At 33.1% G+C, this 18,757-nt stretch overlaps 1 protein-coding gene and 1 pseudogene across 1 annotated transcript in view; both read right to left on the reverse strand.

The window, feature by feature from the left end:
• Positions 1–18,757, reverse strand: part of LOC145243639 (DNA/RNA-binding protein KIN17-like) — a 48,758-nt gene that overhangs the window by 22,459 nt on the left and 7,542 nt on the right. Inside the window, exons 2-4 of the mRNA XM_080106662.1 lie at positions 13,647–13,790; positions 9,653–9,747; positions 2,609–2,775 (exon numbers count right to left, since the gene is read on the reverse strand). Of these exons, the coding sequence (XP_079962788.1) occupies positions 2,609–2,775; positions 9,653–9,747; positions 13,647–13,766 (382 nt within the window). The 5' untranslated portion in view covers positions 13,767–13,790. The remainder of the gene's footprint in view (positions 1–2,608; positions 2,776–9,652; positions 9,748–13,646; positions 13,791–18,757) is intronic.
• On the reverse strand, positions 1,536–1,681 carry LOC145244120 (U2 spliceosomal RNA; annotated as a pseudogene).

Genomic DNA, 18,757 nt, shown 5'->3' on the forward strand with positions numbered 1-18,757 from the left:
CCTCATCTTGGTTGTTATTGGCACAACGTTTTGGCCGTTTTGCCCTTCGTCAGGTGAACCGTTTGTTAGGAGTCTCGAACCCAACCCTTTATTATTATTACGGGGGTACCGTGTTCGGACTCCAGCTAGGCTTTGGGACATAGTTGCTGATTCTCTGTTTTTCAATGTTACTTTGTCACTGCCTTCGTTCAAGATTGAACTCAGCACCTTTGGGTAACTGTAAACTTTGATACAACTTCTAGGACCACACGGCCATATGTCACTAGGACAATTCTTAGTTGGTTTTTGTTAATGTTAAACCTATGTTGTTATTCAAGGTTTTCTCTCTCTATCAGAGGTGTCCAAATTGCATTCAGCTCTATGCTTGGTTTGCTCAGTAGGTTGTTATGTCCGAGCATGTGAGCTGTTTATTTTAAGGATGAAGTAAAAATAATAAACAGAGAGACCCACTGGAAAGTGAGAAAACTTAAAGAAACAGCTCACATGCTCGGACATAACAACCTACTGAGCAAACCAAGCATAGAGCTGAATGCAATTTGGACACCTCTGATAGAGAGAGAAAACCTTGAATAACAACATAGGTTTAACATTAACAAAAACCAACTAAGAATTGTCCTAGTGACATATGGCCGTGTGGTCCTAGAAGTTGTATCAAAGTTTACAGTTACCCAAAGGTGCTGAGTTCAATCTTGAACGAAGGCAGTGAAAAAGTAACATTGAAAAACAGAGAATCAGCAACTATGTCCCAAAGCCTAGCTGGAGTCCGAACACGGTACCCCCGTAATAATAATAAAGGGTTGGGTTCGAGACTCCTAACAAACGGTTCACCTGACGAAGGCCGGAGGGCAAAACGGCCGAAACGTTGTGACAATAACAACCAAGATGAGGAAGTCAGTCCGATAATCTCAATCAATGAAAACAACTCATCTCAAAAATACAGATAATTACTATAGTTGAGTTATCTAGCTTTGCTTCTTCAAGATGGTGACATGAGACAGTTTCTTCTTGCTTACTCATAAAAGTTGATTTTCTAAGTTAAAAAGAAAACTACTTAATCAGTTTACATGGTTTTTGGAATTTGACATTTTTGTTCAGTCATGAGTATGTATATCATAGATTTTTCTTTATTTTTGTTTTTAATACAGGGTGAATTCTAGACAAGAAACTACCAAAATATTAATATTTATTTATATGAATAAATGCAAAAGTTTTTTGTATTGTGTTTACAACTTATGAGCGATATGTTTGAGATTTAAAATTTTGGCTTGAAGTTTTTCACGTAGCACACTTTGAGAAGTAATAGCAAACTGGCAAAGCCAGCTAGTTAATTGTAAGTTAATTATAATAAGTTAATTATAATAAGTTAATTATAATAAGTTAATTATAAAGACTAGCGAGACCCGTTTCATATGTAATACATTGCTGCTGAGCATTCTGAGGACATTCTGCATGAATGGAGGCCCTGCGATAGCCCTTTTGTTAAAACTGTAAAAGTATTTATTTTAGTAATCTGGTTAATGTAGTGTCAGAATATATTTGGTTATCACAGATTATCTCCAATATCCTTATAGGAGGCTGTGATATATTTCCATTGTATGGACACCCAGCGCAAATATCATTATACCATCTTTAGAAAGAACAGACACTACCCTTGATCTTAGCCAGAAGACCAAGAAGGTATATTTTAGTTTCAAGTACAGTCCGAAAGCGACATCATTTTTTTTTTTTTGCATTGCATCTTCGGTGATCGGGAAATCCCATTTATTAAAAAGGGGAATAGAAGATGAAAACATACCACAAACATTAAATTAGCCTATCTATATATTCATTTAATGTTCATAGTATGTTTTCACCTTCTATCCTCCTTTCTTTTTTTTTTTTACAGGGGGGGTTACCACTTATCAAGGCCCGAAGGCCACTCAGGGATAAGGTTTATTGCGTGTACAGTAATCAATGAGATAGCATTGTATTAATCATTAGTATTGGGGGTTTTGATAGAGTGTCTTACTTAAGGGGGCGGTTTGTCAGGAGTTTGTTTATGTTGGACTTGAAGACGTCCAAGTTGTAGTCAGGTGGGAAACAGGCAAGCGGCAGAGAGTTCCACTGGCGTGTAGTTCTAAGAAAGAAGCTTTGCTCATGGAATCTACATTTGGATTTAGGTACAGATAAAGAGTGGGGAAAATTATTGACAGTAGTTTCAGCCAGACAGGTGTTTCTCGTGAAAGATTGGCGCGGAGGGACGAGGAATTGGAGCTCAGACGAGCACCTGCCATGGAAATAACGATAAAACAAAGACATGCTCGCAACGTTTCTTCTGTGCAGATGTGGCAGCAGTACTCCATCCTTGGACGTACTTGGCTTTTATACAGATAGAGAATTGCATTAGTAATGAGATATCTTCTGGAGCGGTAGAAGGATCCCACCATTTTCCCAGCGTCCCTGGCAACAGATTTGATGTACGTGTTCCATTTCAGATCAGGAGTAACGGTCAAACCCTTTTTAATAAATAGGATCTCCCGATTGAATAATTTATAATCTGGAAACTGTGACCCGCATACGTACGTTATAGATATGTTTACAAAACCATTTTTCTAATTGTTAAACTTACCTTCTCGTCCTGTCCATTTGACGAAATCTGTTAACGTTTCCCATTGGGTGGAATTCATATGAATGTGATGTCTGTCCGTGATGTACTCTTGATATACAATATTTGCATGGACCCTCTTCGTCCCAAATCGCCGCCGCAGAAGTTCAATGAAACCCTCAAGAAAGTCCCTGAACAATAGAAAATTACATTCAATACAGTAAGATTGTCTCACAGCAACTGTTTCAGCTTTTGCAATACAGTCAGAAAGGGGGAGAATGACAGACACTTAATAAAAGATGAGTCACTTGGGGAGTTAATTGCAAATTACACCTAATTAGAGAAAATAAAGTTCAAATGAAATTTTCTTCAAACATAACTCAATCCCAAAACTGAATATTTTATCATGTAGTTTGTGTGATAAAAGTATAGAGGAAAGAGACTGTAGGGAAAACAAACACTGGTCACCACTTATCAAGGCCTGGAAGCCACTCGGGGATAAAGGTTATTGCGTGTACAGTACGTTAGTGTTGAGATTTGATAAAGTGTCTTACTTAAGGGGGCGGTTCATCAGGAATTTGTTTATGTTGGACTTGAAAGCATCCAGGTTGTAGTCAGGTGGAAAACAGGCAAACGGAAGACAGTTCCATAGGCATGCACTTCTAAGAAAGAAGCTTTGTTCATGGAATCTACGTTTTGGTTTTAGCACAGATAAAGAGTGGGGAAAATTTTTTACAGTGGTTTCAGCTAGACGGGTGTTTTTTGTGAAATATTGGCAAGGGGGGGGGCAAAGATCAGAGAATCTACATATAAATTTAAAATGTATTTATATGTAAAACTAGCAGGGAGACCCAACGTTGTCCAGGATTGAATGATGATCAATGAATGTTTTACACTCCCATATTTTTATTGTAATCGAAATCGGTGAAATCAACAAATTTTTTCAATCAAATCTGCTTTAGTTGGGGACCCACCATAGTGCATCAGGCAGGAGGAAGCTTCACATGTCTCTCGCAGTGACAGTCTACAATACATTGTAGTATACATTGCACTGTAGAGAACCTACTGCTAAGTTTATGAAATTATTTTATATATATAATGGCTTGAATTGAAGTTTAAAATGCAACAGTCAAGTATCATGGTTCAATTGCGCTCTAAACAGAAACATTCATTTCGAATGCACTCCTGTCTTATCAAAGAGTCTACTGTTTAATATATACAATGAGCCCTTTTGCTTGTGCAGTGATAAAACTTCTCAAACGCACTTCTGATGTTAACTTTGGTTAAAATCGAACTGTCTCTTCTTATATAGGATTTTTTCAATTATTGACACTTATTGGAGGCATTCCAGTACAAAATCTATCTAAGAACACTCCCAGACACAAAGTACATTTGTGTGAAATTTCAAAAAAATCAGCAGGGGTGTTTCAGAGTCTATAGGGAACAAACACACATGCAAACAAAGGTCCTTCTATAATATAAATCTCACCTGTTTGTTTAAATGTATGTATGCATGTATGTTTGGATGTCTGCCTAAAACTTTCAACAGAGGTGACGGATTTTCACAAGAAGATCGGTATAGTTTTGAAGCTTGACCCTTCGGGCGACAAATATCGAAAAATTAGCTAAAAACATTAATCCCTTCACCCTCAACTGGGGACTTTTTTACAAGGAGGAGGTTGCTTTTTTAACAAAGACGTCACTTTTTTTTTTTTTTACGTTCTTTACTTCCTTCTCGGTATGGGTTCGAGCTTGCCTGCCTGCAACCATTTTTTTCTTTTTCACATTTAACACACATCTCCAAACACCCGGGCAATGCCGGGCACCCAAGCTAGTTTATATAGAAGTAGAGATTTTCTGTGGAAGACAACAGAACTTTTACAAATTTCTAAGGGAACTATGGTTGCAGAACCTCCTTAAAACATTAAAATATGTATGTATCAGTTATTAATTTAAGCTTCCCCAATTTTTGAGTGGCCTTGTATCTAATTTTTTAGTTTATAATTTTCATGATATAAAAAATATATACCTCAAAGAGCTTTGTACATATATACACGTAGGCAAAAAAATACTGTTTTATTTTTTTAATCCACAAAACAGTTTTCCATGGTAAACAACTAATGATCCCTATAATAATATTTTCAACATAAATTCTTGGAGGCAAACTAATACAGTGATTACAAGAAATAGATGGACTTACAAGCAGAGAAATTTTTCAATGAAGGATTGGGGCCGAAAAGTTTTGGTTTTTTTTTTTGTTTTTTTACATAAAATTACAAAACTTCCAAGACTGTAAATTTCTTTTATTTTGTTCTTTAGTTTTTACATATATTGCAGTTTTTTTATTATTAATACCTATTGGAGGCATTTCAGTATAACACCTATCTAAGAACATTACCAGACACATAATGTACATTTGTGTGAAGTTTCACCAAAAATATCAGCAAAGCCATTTTGGAGTCTATAGGGAACACATACACGCACAGACAAAGTGCCTTCTATAATATAAATCTCACCTGTCCGTTTAAATGTATGTATGTATGTATGTATGTCTACCTAAAACTTTCGACAGAGGCGGATTTTCACAAGATCGGTATCATTTTGGAGGTGACGATGCTCTTCTAATTTCCAAAATGAAAGATTGCTTTCTAGCTATGCTAACAGGTGGCAGTTCTTTTTTTTTTATGGCGGCTTCAAATAACCAAAAGTTTTAGACTAATCAGAAAAAAGGCTAACTATTCAATTTCTTTTTTTTATTCTTTAAAGTTTATCATTTATATATAGATACATTTTTATTTTTAGTTTATATTTAATAAAAATATCAGAAATACGACACCACGCATTGTCTGTTTTTGTGATTGAAAAGGAAACGAAAAAGCACTGCCCTGTAGAGAGATTGAACTCCCACCATTTAGATTACAAACCCTGTATTACACACCTCTCACCACTTCTCATGCTGTCTGCCCTTCATTTTTCCTGTTATATAATCTTTGGTAGTGATCAAACAGAATGATGCCTATCTTGTTTGATAAACCTTTTTTTTTTCTTTTTTTTTTTTTTTTAATGACTGAATTATCAAGGCTAAAAGTCACTAGAGGATAAAGGTTTTATAAATGAGTGGGATCGTCAGTTGAATGATGAAGAATATTCCAAGAGGATTGAAAATTGACGTTTGATTAATTACTGCTAATATGAAAAATTTTTAAACAATCACCTAAAAATAAAAATTAGCAAGGGAGATAACTCATTTTCCATTAAAGAATATAATAAGAGTTTTCTACCTTATGTGCAATTATGTTACTTATGAGGACAGTTTATGTTGAGTATTTGTTGGCAGTGGATGTGGATTTGAAGATGTTGAAGAACTGGTAGGAATAAAAATGTTAACTTGATGTAACAGACTGCAGACATGCATTTACAAAAAAGAGTGTGCACAGACCGGCAATCACATTCAGCACGTTAGAGACATGAATGACGTTCAAGAGGACAGAAGTCAGAGAGAAGGAGCATGATCATGTGAGAGAAGATGATCATGGATCACGTTACAGCCGTGACTAGAAGTTACACGTGACAGGAGAATAAAGAAACAAATGTTGTTACAAAAAAAAAAAAGAGTTAAGTTATTACTTGTCCTATGTTCCTTGCAACGTACTCTGCTACAACATATTGGGTCTACGTGTGTAACATTACACTAATAATTGCTCCAGTTTGTTCATTCCTTTCAGGATTTGAGCCCATCATCCAAACACGAGAAATCAAAACTAACCAAAACAACTTGACTATTTTTCATCCAAGTCTTTTTTATTATTTAAAAAGGGGGAACATCTACTTCAATCATGAGAATCAGATACTTAAAAAGATTATTTTTAAAAAGATCAATGGTGAAAGTCCACTGTTCAATCTAAATAAAAATATTATCTATTATATAAAAGGCAAAATGCATGCATGTGTGTGTGTGCCCAAAACTTTCGACAGATGCATTGCCTGAGTGGAGAAAGTTGGTATCTTTAGGTTTTTGAGCAACCCCCAGCTTTAAATAAAAAAAAATAAATGAACTTTTTTTTGCAATCAAAATAGCAGCAAGTACTCGTGTGACTGTAAAAAAAAAAAAAGAAGATTAGTTGCAGCAGGCAGGGTCGAACCTGTCATGCGAAAGAGGAAAAGGAAAGGTGAAAAAAGCTAATGTGTTAGCTGTTTCAGCCATGGCAACTTATAACGTCACAAGCCTTCAAAATAAGGTTTTATAAACGTATGTTGAGATCGGTAGGTGTAGGATTTGCAAAAAAATGTTGACGCAAAAACTACCCCCCCCCTTGCAAAAAAAAAAAAAAAAAAAAAAAAAAAAAAACGCCCAGTAAACCAGCAAAGAATTAATCTTTTTGGTCAATTTTTAGATTTTTTTTATCCGAGAGATTGATCTTTCTAACAATACTGATTTTGTCGCTGTCTAATGCATCTGTCAAAAGTTTTTGGTAGACATACAAACATACACACACAAACATTTTCCCTTTTACAGAATAGATATATCTATAAAAATGCGAATGTGTGTATGTGTATGAGGACTATCCTGAACCAGAGTTTGAACCTACAAATATCAAGTTGATAATCAGCAGTTTTATTGTCTGATCCATGGGATTGGTGCTTGTAAACACTCTCCTCACATGTCTATTTATATAATCATTTGACCATTACTCTTTTACAGTGCTCGATTTGTTTACAAACAAAGAGTTTTATATAAATACACATGGCCCAAAAATACTAAACAGTTTTTCGTGGTAAATAATTGATGATCTTTACATTAATATTTTCAGACTATTACATTGGCACAAAAGTTCTTGTGAAATTTGTTATTTTGATTTCAAATGATGTATTTTCAAATAAATTTTCGTTATAATACCTTTACTTTATTATATATCATTTTAAAAAGGATTTTTTGCTCTATCTAATCGTTTAAATTACAATCTTTCAAATCAGACAGGAAAGGAATTTACCAGTATCCCGTTGAATGGCCTGAATGCCTATAAATATTAATAAGTGAGTTTGGTTTGTTTTATAACATATCAATCTCTTCTGGGTCATTTAATGTCAGAACATTACTTGCATTAGGTTGACAAGAAGAGCCTTGCAGAATTTATAATTTTTATTTCAAATGATGTACTTTCAAAAGTTTCCGTTACAATACCTTTACTTCATATATCATTTTAAAGAGTGTTTTTCGCACTATCTAATCATTTAAATTACAATCGTTTTGAAACGATCATGTCTTCTTTTCAGAACATTGAATATAAGATGGGGAAAAAAACAAATTCGCACAATTTTCTTATTTCAATTCAAGCTAGGCCGAAAAACTGTTGAAACAGCTCCTGATATCAACGGAGTACTTGGCCCAGGAACCACTACTGAATGCACAGCACAATAATGGTTTAAGAAATTTTGTAGTGGTACGAGTGTCTTCAAGATGATTAGTATAGTGGTCGACTATCAGATGTTGACAATGATTAATTAAGAGCCTTAGTCAAAGCCAACTCACACACAACTGTTCACAAACTGAATTAAACATAATGTATACGACGATTTACAACCACTTGAGAGAGATTGGATAGACAAAAAATTTTGATAAATGGGTGCCTCACGAATTGAATGACAACCAAAAGAAATGCCATCATGAAGACTCCTCTTCCCTTCTCTTACACAAAAAGAACGACCCATTTCTCGACTGGGTTGTGACTTGCAATGAAAAGTAGGTTCTTTATGACAACCAGCAATGCTCAACTCAGTGGTCACAGTCGTCAAAACTCTACGATACTTCCAAAAGCCAGAGTTGCACCAAAAGGTCATGCTGACTGTTTGGTGATTAACGACCAGTCTCATTCATTACAGTTTTTTTGAATGCAGGTGAAACCATTATATCAATAAATGGATGAAATGCATCAGAACCTTCGATTATTCAACAGAAAAGGCCCAATTCTCCTCCACGACAATACCCAACCGCATGTTGTTAAACCAACCCTGTCAAAGTTGAATGAATGAAACTACAAAAATCTGCCTCATCAGCCGTACTCTCCAGACCTCTCACCTACCGACTACCACTTTTTCAAGCATCTCAATAACTTTCTTCATGAGAAATGCTTCAAAAACACAAGCGATATCAAAAACGCCTTCAGCAACTTTGTAATCATCAGAACGCAAGATTTTTACGTTATTGACATAAAAACACTTGTGTTGATTCTGATGATGCTTATTTTGATCAATAATTTTTTTGTTTGAGCCGAGATAGGCTCATCTGAATTCAAAAGTTAAAAACAGCAAGAACTTTCTTGTCAACCTGGTAGCATAAATTCTCGGAGACAAACAAATGCAGTGATTGCAAAAAATTGATTGATTAAAAGTAAGGAAATTTTCTAATGAAGAATTTGAGATAAAGTTTTGTCTTTGTTTTTTTTACATACAATTACAAAGATTGAAAAACTTTCAAGACTAAGACTGTAAATTTCTATTATTTTGTTCTTTACATTCCCTGAAGGATATTTCTGACAAAGGGGAAAGAATTGCTGTTTTCAGAGTTGGAGTATATCCATATATCACATATCGTTGAGTAGTTTTTAATCTTAAAGCATTTTTAGTTCATTACATCAAGTGGCTTTATGCCTTGTCTGGGGCAATTTCCATAAAACAAAAACAAAAAAATAAGAGAGAGACATTAAACAGAGGAAGAAGAAAACTAAGATGTTGATTTTATATATATATATATATATATATATATATATATATATATTGCAGTAAAATTTATTTACATTCAAGTAATTAACTATTTACATCTGTTTTTTTCTTAAGAGATTTTTTAGTGGAATTTATTTTGGGATGTAATTGAAGAGGAAATGAAATATACTGCACTGTGCAAGGATTGAACTCACAGCTATCAGATTATGAGACTTGAATATTTGATACATCCACCTCCTTCTATTCACACCACTTCTTGTCACCAGTCTCATGATGCTTGATTGTGATTGGCTAAAAAGAGAATGTCAGACACACACACCTTATTATGGTTACAAAGTTTGTACTTACTTAGAGAAAGAGTCAATATAATCATCAGGATTCTCAGCAAATAGCAGCAATTGTCGTTGATGTGATTCTGACATCATATGACACTTAAATCCATTCTGAAATTTAAAAAAAAAAAAAAAAAATTGTAGAGAAATACACAAGCTAACATATGAAGTTATTTTGTCAAATTTTTTAAAGTCAAACCTAAATAATAATTTGGATCAATTAGAGTTTAAAAACTCCAGCAGATGAGGGAAACAAAAGGAACAGTTTTCAAGATCATTGTCCTAAATTCTCAATTCTAATGTAGATTTTCAATGTAGTGAAAATCCTATTCCCCACCAAAAGTTTTGTACTTTACATTAAAAAATAAACATTTATTCCCCAAAATAATATAACTTATGTTTTGTTCTTAGTTAAAAATTAAAATGCCTACCAAAAACTCATACAACCATAAAAATGTAAAATAATTATATCCATGTTTATGAAAAAGTTTTGCTTAAAATAAATTTATTAAAAATTTCATTAAAAATAAATAACACACACTACATTCAAAAATACATCTTGCTAGCAAAAAAATTGTTTAAATATTATTAAAAACTTTTGTAAAAAAAAAAAAATACACTCTACATTCATAAATAAATTTTACTAGCAAAACAGTGGTTTAAATAGTTTTATTAAAAAATTTTGTAAAGAAAAAAAAAGAAAACGCACCTTACATTCAAACATACATCTTACTAGCTAAAAGTTTTGTTTAAAGCTTTTTTAAAAAGTTTTGTAAAACAAAAATGCATCATACATTCAAAATATAAATCTTGCTAGCAAAAACAGTTTAAATAGTTTTATTAAAAACTTTTGTATAAATAAATAACACGTCTTACATTGAAAACATAAATCTTGCTAGCAAAAAAGTTGGTTAAATAGTTTTTTTCAAAAAGTAAAAAAATTATATAAATGTAAAATAACATGCCCCATGTTAACGTCGCTAGTCGTAAATAAGTCTAACTAGCAAAAAAGTTTTTTAAATAGTTTTATTAAAAAGTTTTTTGTAAAAAAAAAAAAAAAAAAAAAAAAAAAAATACACGCACATCCTACATTCAAAAATTAAATTTTGCTTGCAAAAAAACAAACAACCTGTTTTTTATGTTTGTATACAAAATGCCATGCGCTTATGCTAAGGTAAAAATTAAATGGTGTCAACTTAAAGCTATTCTCTTATTTCCCTCATCTGCTGAGGTCCTAAAATCCTAATTGATCCAATAATCTAATAAATCGATACTTGATTCAGACTGGCCTATGTTTTTGTTTAATTATTCCTTCATATTATTGGTACAAATATATCTTCTTTCATTTTTGTTTTACTAAAAATAATTATTCTGGCTAAGCAAACTGTTAAGAGTGGAGACATTTTCTTTTACTAATCAAAACAAAAAAAAAAAAGGAAAAGTTATTTATGCAATACACTTCATTATTTCCACCATCATAATGTAACTCCAAGGATGGAGTACTTCTGCCACATCTGGGCAGGAGTTGCCAAAAACAGCCTATCCTGCCTTGATAGAGTACAAAATAGGCTTTGTGGCTTCTTGGGGGATGACCTTTTCTCTTCCCTACAACCTCTCTCCCACAGAAGAGACGTTGCAAGCCTGTCTTTGTTTTATCTTTATTTCCATGGCAAGTGCTCGTCTGAGCTCCAATTTCTGATCCCCCCCTTGCCAATATTTCATGAAAAACACCCGTCTAAAACCACTGTCAATAATTTTCCCCACTCTTTATCTGTGCCTAAATTAAAACAGATTCCATGAACAAAGCTTTTTTCTTAGAAGTGCACACCTGTGGAACTCTGTTCTGTTTGCCTGTTTCCCACCTGACTACAACTTGGATGTCTTCAAGTCCAACATAAACAAATTCCTGATAAACCGTCCCCTTAAGTAAGGCACTTTATCAGATCTCCAATACTAACGATTACTACGATATTATCCCATTGATTACTGTACACGCAATAAACCTTATCCCTGAGTGGCTTTCGGGCCTTGATAAGTAATGACTACCATGGAAAAAAAAAAAAAAAAAAAATTTTTTTTTTTTTGATTAAAAATTAATATACCTACGAAAAAAATCATAATTAAAATGTAAAATAACTATCCCTCGGACACTTTACTTATGGAACAACCCTCATATGACAAAGTGCTCAATGGATACCCATGTACAACCATTGTTCATTATTGGCAAAAGTGCATTGAAAATGGTGGTGACTATGTAGAAAAATAAATTCTGGAGCACAAAAGATTGCTTGTTTTAATGGTACAATTCCCATCTTCATATCTCTTCAACTTTTTTAGCTAAAAGAAAATAGGAGGCTTTACTTTTAAAACAACCCTCATATATACAGGGTGTCCACAAAGTCTCGCTACATTATGTAGCCAGACTTTGTGGAAGTCTCGCTACATAATGTAGCCAGACTTTGTGGACACCCTGTATCTATGGCTAGGTTTCCTCCTCTTATCTATTTGCCTTTCTGAGGTACTTAAGCTTTTATCCATTTTTATTCTCAAAATTTATATGCTAAAAAATATTGCAGAATAGATCTTATAATCTTGTTATATATTATTATTATTAATAATAAGTTTTTTTTATTCGTATAAACAGTAACCATATTATTCTACATTTTCTTATTGGAAAAGTAGTATTATCCACTGAAGAGTCATGTATTTAACCGCTGTCTTGTTTTTAAATCTTCGAAACAACTACACGGTAAGCAGCTGAGAATCCCCGTTTTCTATTTTAAAAAATTTAGTTAAGGTTTTCTTTTTTCATCCTTATATAGTAGAATTCTCTTTTATAATTGAAGACTTTTGCGAAATCAGCTTATGCAAGTGCTAAGTCTATTTTTATTTAACAATTTTAGTTAATGCCTTTTTTTTTTCATCCTTATATAGTTAAATTCTCTTTTGTAATTAAACTTTTTAGAAGTCTGATTATGTAGGTGCTAAGTCTGCGATAGGTTAAATTTTTTCTTTTTTTCCCCCCAGGAATTTAAACTACATTTTTTATATATATGTTTTTTTAGACTTTTTTTTACTCAATTATTTTAGACGATATATATATATATATATATATATATATATATATATATATATATATATATATATATATACATATACACGCACATACACATATAAAATTGAGTTTTTTGTTGCACTGACATTGATATTAAAAGCCTATTTTTGCTATTTAAAAATTATTAAAACAAACTTCTTCATATACTAAGTCATGAATATGCATAGGGGCCTCATCACTGGATGTAATTCTGTGTCATACCCAGGATGGTTGTTTTGTAGTAGTAGTAGTAGTAGTAGTAGTAGTAGCTATCAAGTACATTTGTGCCTGTTTTAATTTTGGTAGATACATATAAAATATAAAAAATTTGAATTATTATATATGAAGTCTTGGTGGTTCTTGTCCACAAAACGAAAATATCATATTCCAAAAATCATATAAATTAATAAGGTAGTTTTTAAAATAAGAAAATCAAATTTTATGAGTAACAGAAGAGTGGCTGTCTTGTCTGCTACCTCGAAAACAATCTAAAAACAAAGGGGAATAACTCATAGACATTAAAGTTTTGAATTAATATCGAGTTACCTCCCTTGTTTGAGTTTTTTTTTTGTTTTTTGTTTTTAAATGATGGTGGAGGCCGTCACTCCTCGGATACTCATAAAATTTGATTTTCATATTTATAAATAAAACTAATTAATCAATTCTCGTGATTTTTTTTTTAATATGATATGTCGAAGATTTTTCTTTATTTTTGTTTCTTTAATATAGGAAGAATTCTGGACAAGAACCAAAAGTTTTTATTGTGTGTAAATATATTTATATATATATATATATATATATATATATATATATATATGGAAAAAAAAGTAGATGAAAAGGTTTACTTCCACCTAATGACAAAAAAAAAAAAGGGGGGGACAACCACTTTTAGGGGACAAATGTGCATACACCTTACCTCATCTCGGCATTGTTTTTCACACATCTGGCAATACCATTTCAGTTTTTGAAGTCCTTTGGCTTTGATCCGATTGGCAATCGCCTTTGGAGTAAGAAATCCTTGACTGGCTTTACCCATGGCTTCAAACAGTTAAGGAAAAAACTATAAATAAATAAATAAAATAAAAACAAAATCATGCAACCATAGAAATTTCTGGAACAAAAGGGGTCCCATTTTTTATACATATTTATTTAATCCAGGTAGAAAGATATCCAAAAATTAAGAATAATTGAATTTCAATAAGAGTCATTGATAGTGCTCAATCAAAAGAAAGCAAATTATATTTTTAAGGTAAGAAATTTAATTTTTGCTTATTGCCAGTCATGGCAATATTTCTCTCCTCCAAATTTGAAATTTTTTAGTTTTTGTATTTCAATTTTTCCTGCCTGAGGATATTTAATATGATTGAAACGGTCTGCACATCGTAGCAAGATATGACTGTATTTACATAAAGAATAAAAAAAATATCATTTGCTCTCTTTGATTGAGCACTATTAACGACCCTTATTGAAATTCAATTTTTACATAAAAAAAATATATATATATACACACACACACACACACACACACACACACACACACACACACACACACACACACACATTCCCAAAAGAAATTTTCCCAGTTTACAAATTGAATAATACTATAAATTTAAAGCAAATATAAATATTAATATGAGTATTTATAGGGCAATCCAAACAGAAAAATTTAATATTCGAAATAGAGCATTGATAAGAGAAATTGAATTTAAACTCTGTAAATTAAAATTTACAATTTATTATTCAACAAGGAATAGAAATTGAATATTGGACTTTCTTTGGAATATCCTTTTAACCTGAACATTTCTGCATCATCATCAACAAATATGACTTCTTTCATAATTTGTAGTTTTCAATTTATGTGTGAACCAGCAAAATTTGTAGCTTACCTATAAATATCACTTTGCTAACTACTTTCCTCTGAGGATAAGGCTATTCTTTGATACTCCATGAAATAAGGAAAATTTTTGAAGGTTTTAATTTGTATTCCTTGTCAAATAATAACTTTGTTATCTTCTATAATATAAATCTCACCTGTCTGTATGTATGTATTTCTGTCTGTATGTATGTCTGCCTAAAACTTTCAACAGAGGCGACAGATTTTTATGAGATCGGTATCATTTTGAAGCTCGACGTCTCAGATGACAAATATAAAAAAATTGGTTAAAAACATTAATTCCTTCACCCTCAAAGGACACTTTTCTACAAGGAGGGGTCGATTTTTTGCGAGCCATTTTTGCAAGTCATCGTATTGGTTGGATTGACTTTGCCTAATTTTAACGTTCCGAACTTCTGGTCGCGTCATGGAGTAGCGGTAAGATGTCAGATTTTCTTTCACTTTTTTTTTTTTCGCTTTCGCGTCATGGTGTTGTATAGCACAGGGTTTCATATTTGGGATCATATATCGAGAGATGATGGGGAGATATAACGGGTACATGTAATACAGTGGTAATGATGAGGAAGACATTTGGTAAATATCCAGATACGCTACTACAGAACACTGACCACTCTAATTTGTTTTTTTATAGGTAATTGAGGTCGCTGACAACGAATCTGATAGTCAAACTTGGGGCAAATTTACCGTTTGCATGGTATTTACCCCTGAACCCACGAACTACTTTCCACCATTTTGCAGCTTCCGTTTATGCTACGCGCATGCATGCTGTAGCATAAACGACGGCTTCACCAAGCAAACTACGTTGGAGGGGGGGGGATTTTTTTTTTTCCCCAGGACATAGAATTTTCTAATTTTCAAAAATACATTATAGCACTTTTTGGGTGGAAAATTTAAAATTAGCTGAAAAAGAAATAAAACAAGAAAAGGAAAGCATTCCAAGTTGGAGATGGGGGGGGGGGTAATTTATCTGGGTTTTTTTTTGGTTTTTTTACCTGGAACATAGAGTTTTCAAATTTTCAAAAAGTAACACACCGACATTTACCAATTAGAACACCATTTAACATTTTCTGAAGATTTTACTGTGTACATTGGGGGCGCGAGCGGGGGGGGGGGACAGATGTGATGTTGGGGTTGGGGCGCGCGCAAAGTTCCCCAATTTGTTGTACTTTTCCTTAACTGTAAGTCATAAAAAAAAAATGTCGTTCCGTAATTTTTTGATTAGTACGCCATGTGAGAAGGCTGTTTGCTAGGTGAAGCAAGCCGTCGTTCATGCTGCAGCGCACGCGCGCGTAGCGTAAACGGAAGCTGCAAAATGGAAAGTTATTCGGGGGTTAATACCATGCAAACAGTAAATTTGCCCCAAGTTTGACTATCAGATTCGTTGTCAGCGACCTCAATTACCTATAAAAAAACAAATTAGAGTGGTCGGTGTTCTGTAGTAGCGTATCTGGATATTTACCAGACATTTATAATAGAGTGAGATGGGAATTCATTATTGAATGAATGTGTAAATACTGTTCTTTTACATCAGACTGATGAATCATTACTTATGATGGAGGAGGGGGACACATTACTTGGAAGGGAGTTATACAAAGTTCATATTAGGATGATTAACACATTACCTTCAATTGTTGAATGACAACACGAAGACAAACAGTTACAAAAATCGATAATGTTCTTTATTTCATTTGACCAGTCGAATGATTTGACATCAGGAATTCACATTGGTTCTACATGGTTAAACTTCTACCCCTTCGCCTCGAAGGAGACCCTCCTCTGACCATGTCAGTGCTTTCCAACCGACTCTGCTGACTGTTCGAACCTGACTGCCTGACTATAGACTCTTCTAATCTGCTAATTGTAGCTCCTATTATCGAGAATTCCCTTTTTGCTATGATATCAGATGTGTGGCTCCAAATACGTGACCAACTCACGTGGCTAAGCAAAAAGGAGTTAAAAATAAAAAATATACAAAATACTGTTAAGAACCCACCAAATATGTCAGCTTATGTCGCGGTAGCATATATTAAGCGAGTTTCTACCAGTATTTTGTATATTTTTTTTTATTTTTAACTCCTTTTCCCAAACTTAGTGTTAAAGAGAGAGTCGGGCGCCATTTTTAATTTTCCAATACATCGGTAAAGACTGTATGTTTTTCGAGCTGAATAAACATGTTACATTAAATAAAAACAATAAAAATATTATCCAGTTAGGTAGAAAAGTAACTTATCTTGCCTTTGATAACATTTTTGACAACTTTTTCGAATCTATGTATACAGTAATACAAACCCAGAATGGTTTTCTAAATAACGTTATTATTTCAGGATGGTAACATAAGTGCATAAATAATTTTGAAGACAATTGACAAAAATAATGTGCAGGGAATAATTACCTCCCTTGTAAAGAGTCGAACTCTCCAGCTTTTGTTTTTTTGTTTGTTTGTTTTTTTAACAAAATTCAATTTTCCCTAATGTCTTCGAACATTGTCGAGAGTGCCCCCCCCCTCCCTCTAAATTCCACAATGTTCACTTTTTTCTTATTAAATTCATCGATTACAAACTCAAGTTTCAGGTTATAAAAATAAATTAAAAAAAAAATTTTTTTTATAACTTTCACGTGGGGGTTCAGTTTTCAATTATAACGTTCTACTAAATTGAACACGAAATTTGTGACCACGATGAAAAAAAAAATGGCATCTCTCTCTCATGTGACTGGAAAGTAGGGATTAGAACGGAGGGGTTAAAACAAGGAATATTTCGGTGCTTCTTTACCCCCCCCATTTAACTGTTTATTTAACAGAAAATTGAAACAATTTTTAGAAAGTGTATTACTAATATACTGTATTATTGTCTTAACAGAAAAACAAAATAAAATCTGAAGTAATAAACCACGTAACAAAATATAAATTTATACAAAATAAAACAACTTTGAAAATTAAACATTTCTTAAAAAATATACTGTTGTCTTATACTTTTAATAATTCATAGAAATGCGTGTCCTTTCTCTCGCCGTCTCCACAACTCTTCCATTAGATGGGAATTGAACAAATTTTTATTAGTTGCTACCATCCTCATCTTCCTTTCACATGTGACCAGAATCCCTCCACAGTTTATCAAATATTAATTATATATTTTTTTTAGTTTAAAACTTTAATTATTTTTTATTCTAAAACTAATAATTCGTAATATTCGTGATTTGACTGTGTAAAATACTGGTGTGACCCTTCTAGAGTTGTCGAATTTTATTTTGCCGGGACTTCACTGCAAGACTGCCCTTAAGTCTGTAATCAATGGTATTAACAGGAAAAAAGACAAAAAGTGAAAATTGTGGAATTTAAAGGGGGTGCACTCTCGACAACGTCCGCCTTTCTACCTTATCGTGTTTCCTAATTTTTAGACATGTTCATTATTCTAATACGACAAATAAGTAGATACTATCGGTTTTACATAAATATTCGGTGCTAGTGCAGAGAGTGATCCGTGCTATTTTTTATATCGTATTTCCAAGTTTAATTAAAATTTTAGGTAAATATCCAGATACGCTACAACAGAACACCGTCCACTCTAATTTGTTTTTTTTTATGGGTAATTGAGGTTGCTGACAACGAATCTGATAGTCAAACTTGGGGCAAATTTACCGTTTGCATGGTATTAACACCTGAACCCACTAACTACTTTCCACCATTTTGCAGCTTCCATTTACGCTACGCGCGCTGCAGCATAAACGACGGCTTGCTTCACCAAGAAAACTGCCTTCTCACATGGCGTATCAATCAAAACATTACAGAGATATTTTTTAATGACTTACAATTAAAGAAAAGTACAATAAATTGGGGGACCTTTTTTTTTTTTGTCTCACATAATTTTTTATGTGGTTTACAAAAACATAAGCACCAAACATTTTTATGTTTTTCGGGGGGGGGGGGGGGTTGTGGGAAAGGGGATTCAATTATAGAACTTATGTGGCTTAATAGGTGCTTCTGCAGTTTAGTTAACCGTTTTTCCGTAAGTAACGCACCGACATTTACCAATTAGAACACCATTTAGCATTTTTCAAAGATTTTACTGTTTACATTTACCCGCGCTCGCGCCCCCAATGTAAACAGTAATATCTTCGAAAAATGTTAAATGGTG

The sequence above is a fragment of the Euprymna scolopes genome, chromosome 22, assembly GCF_053919585.1.
Source record: "Euprymna scolopes isolate OS-2025 chromosome 22, ASM5391958v1, whole genome shotgun sequence".
Classification (NCBI taxonomy): domain Eukaryota; kingdom Metazoa; phylum Mollusca; class Cephalopoda; order Sepiida; family Sepiolidae; genus Euprymna; species Euprymna scolopes.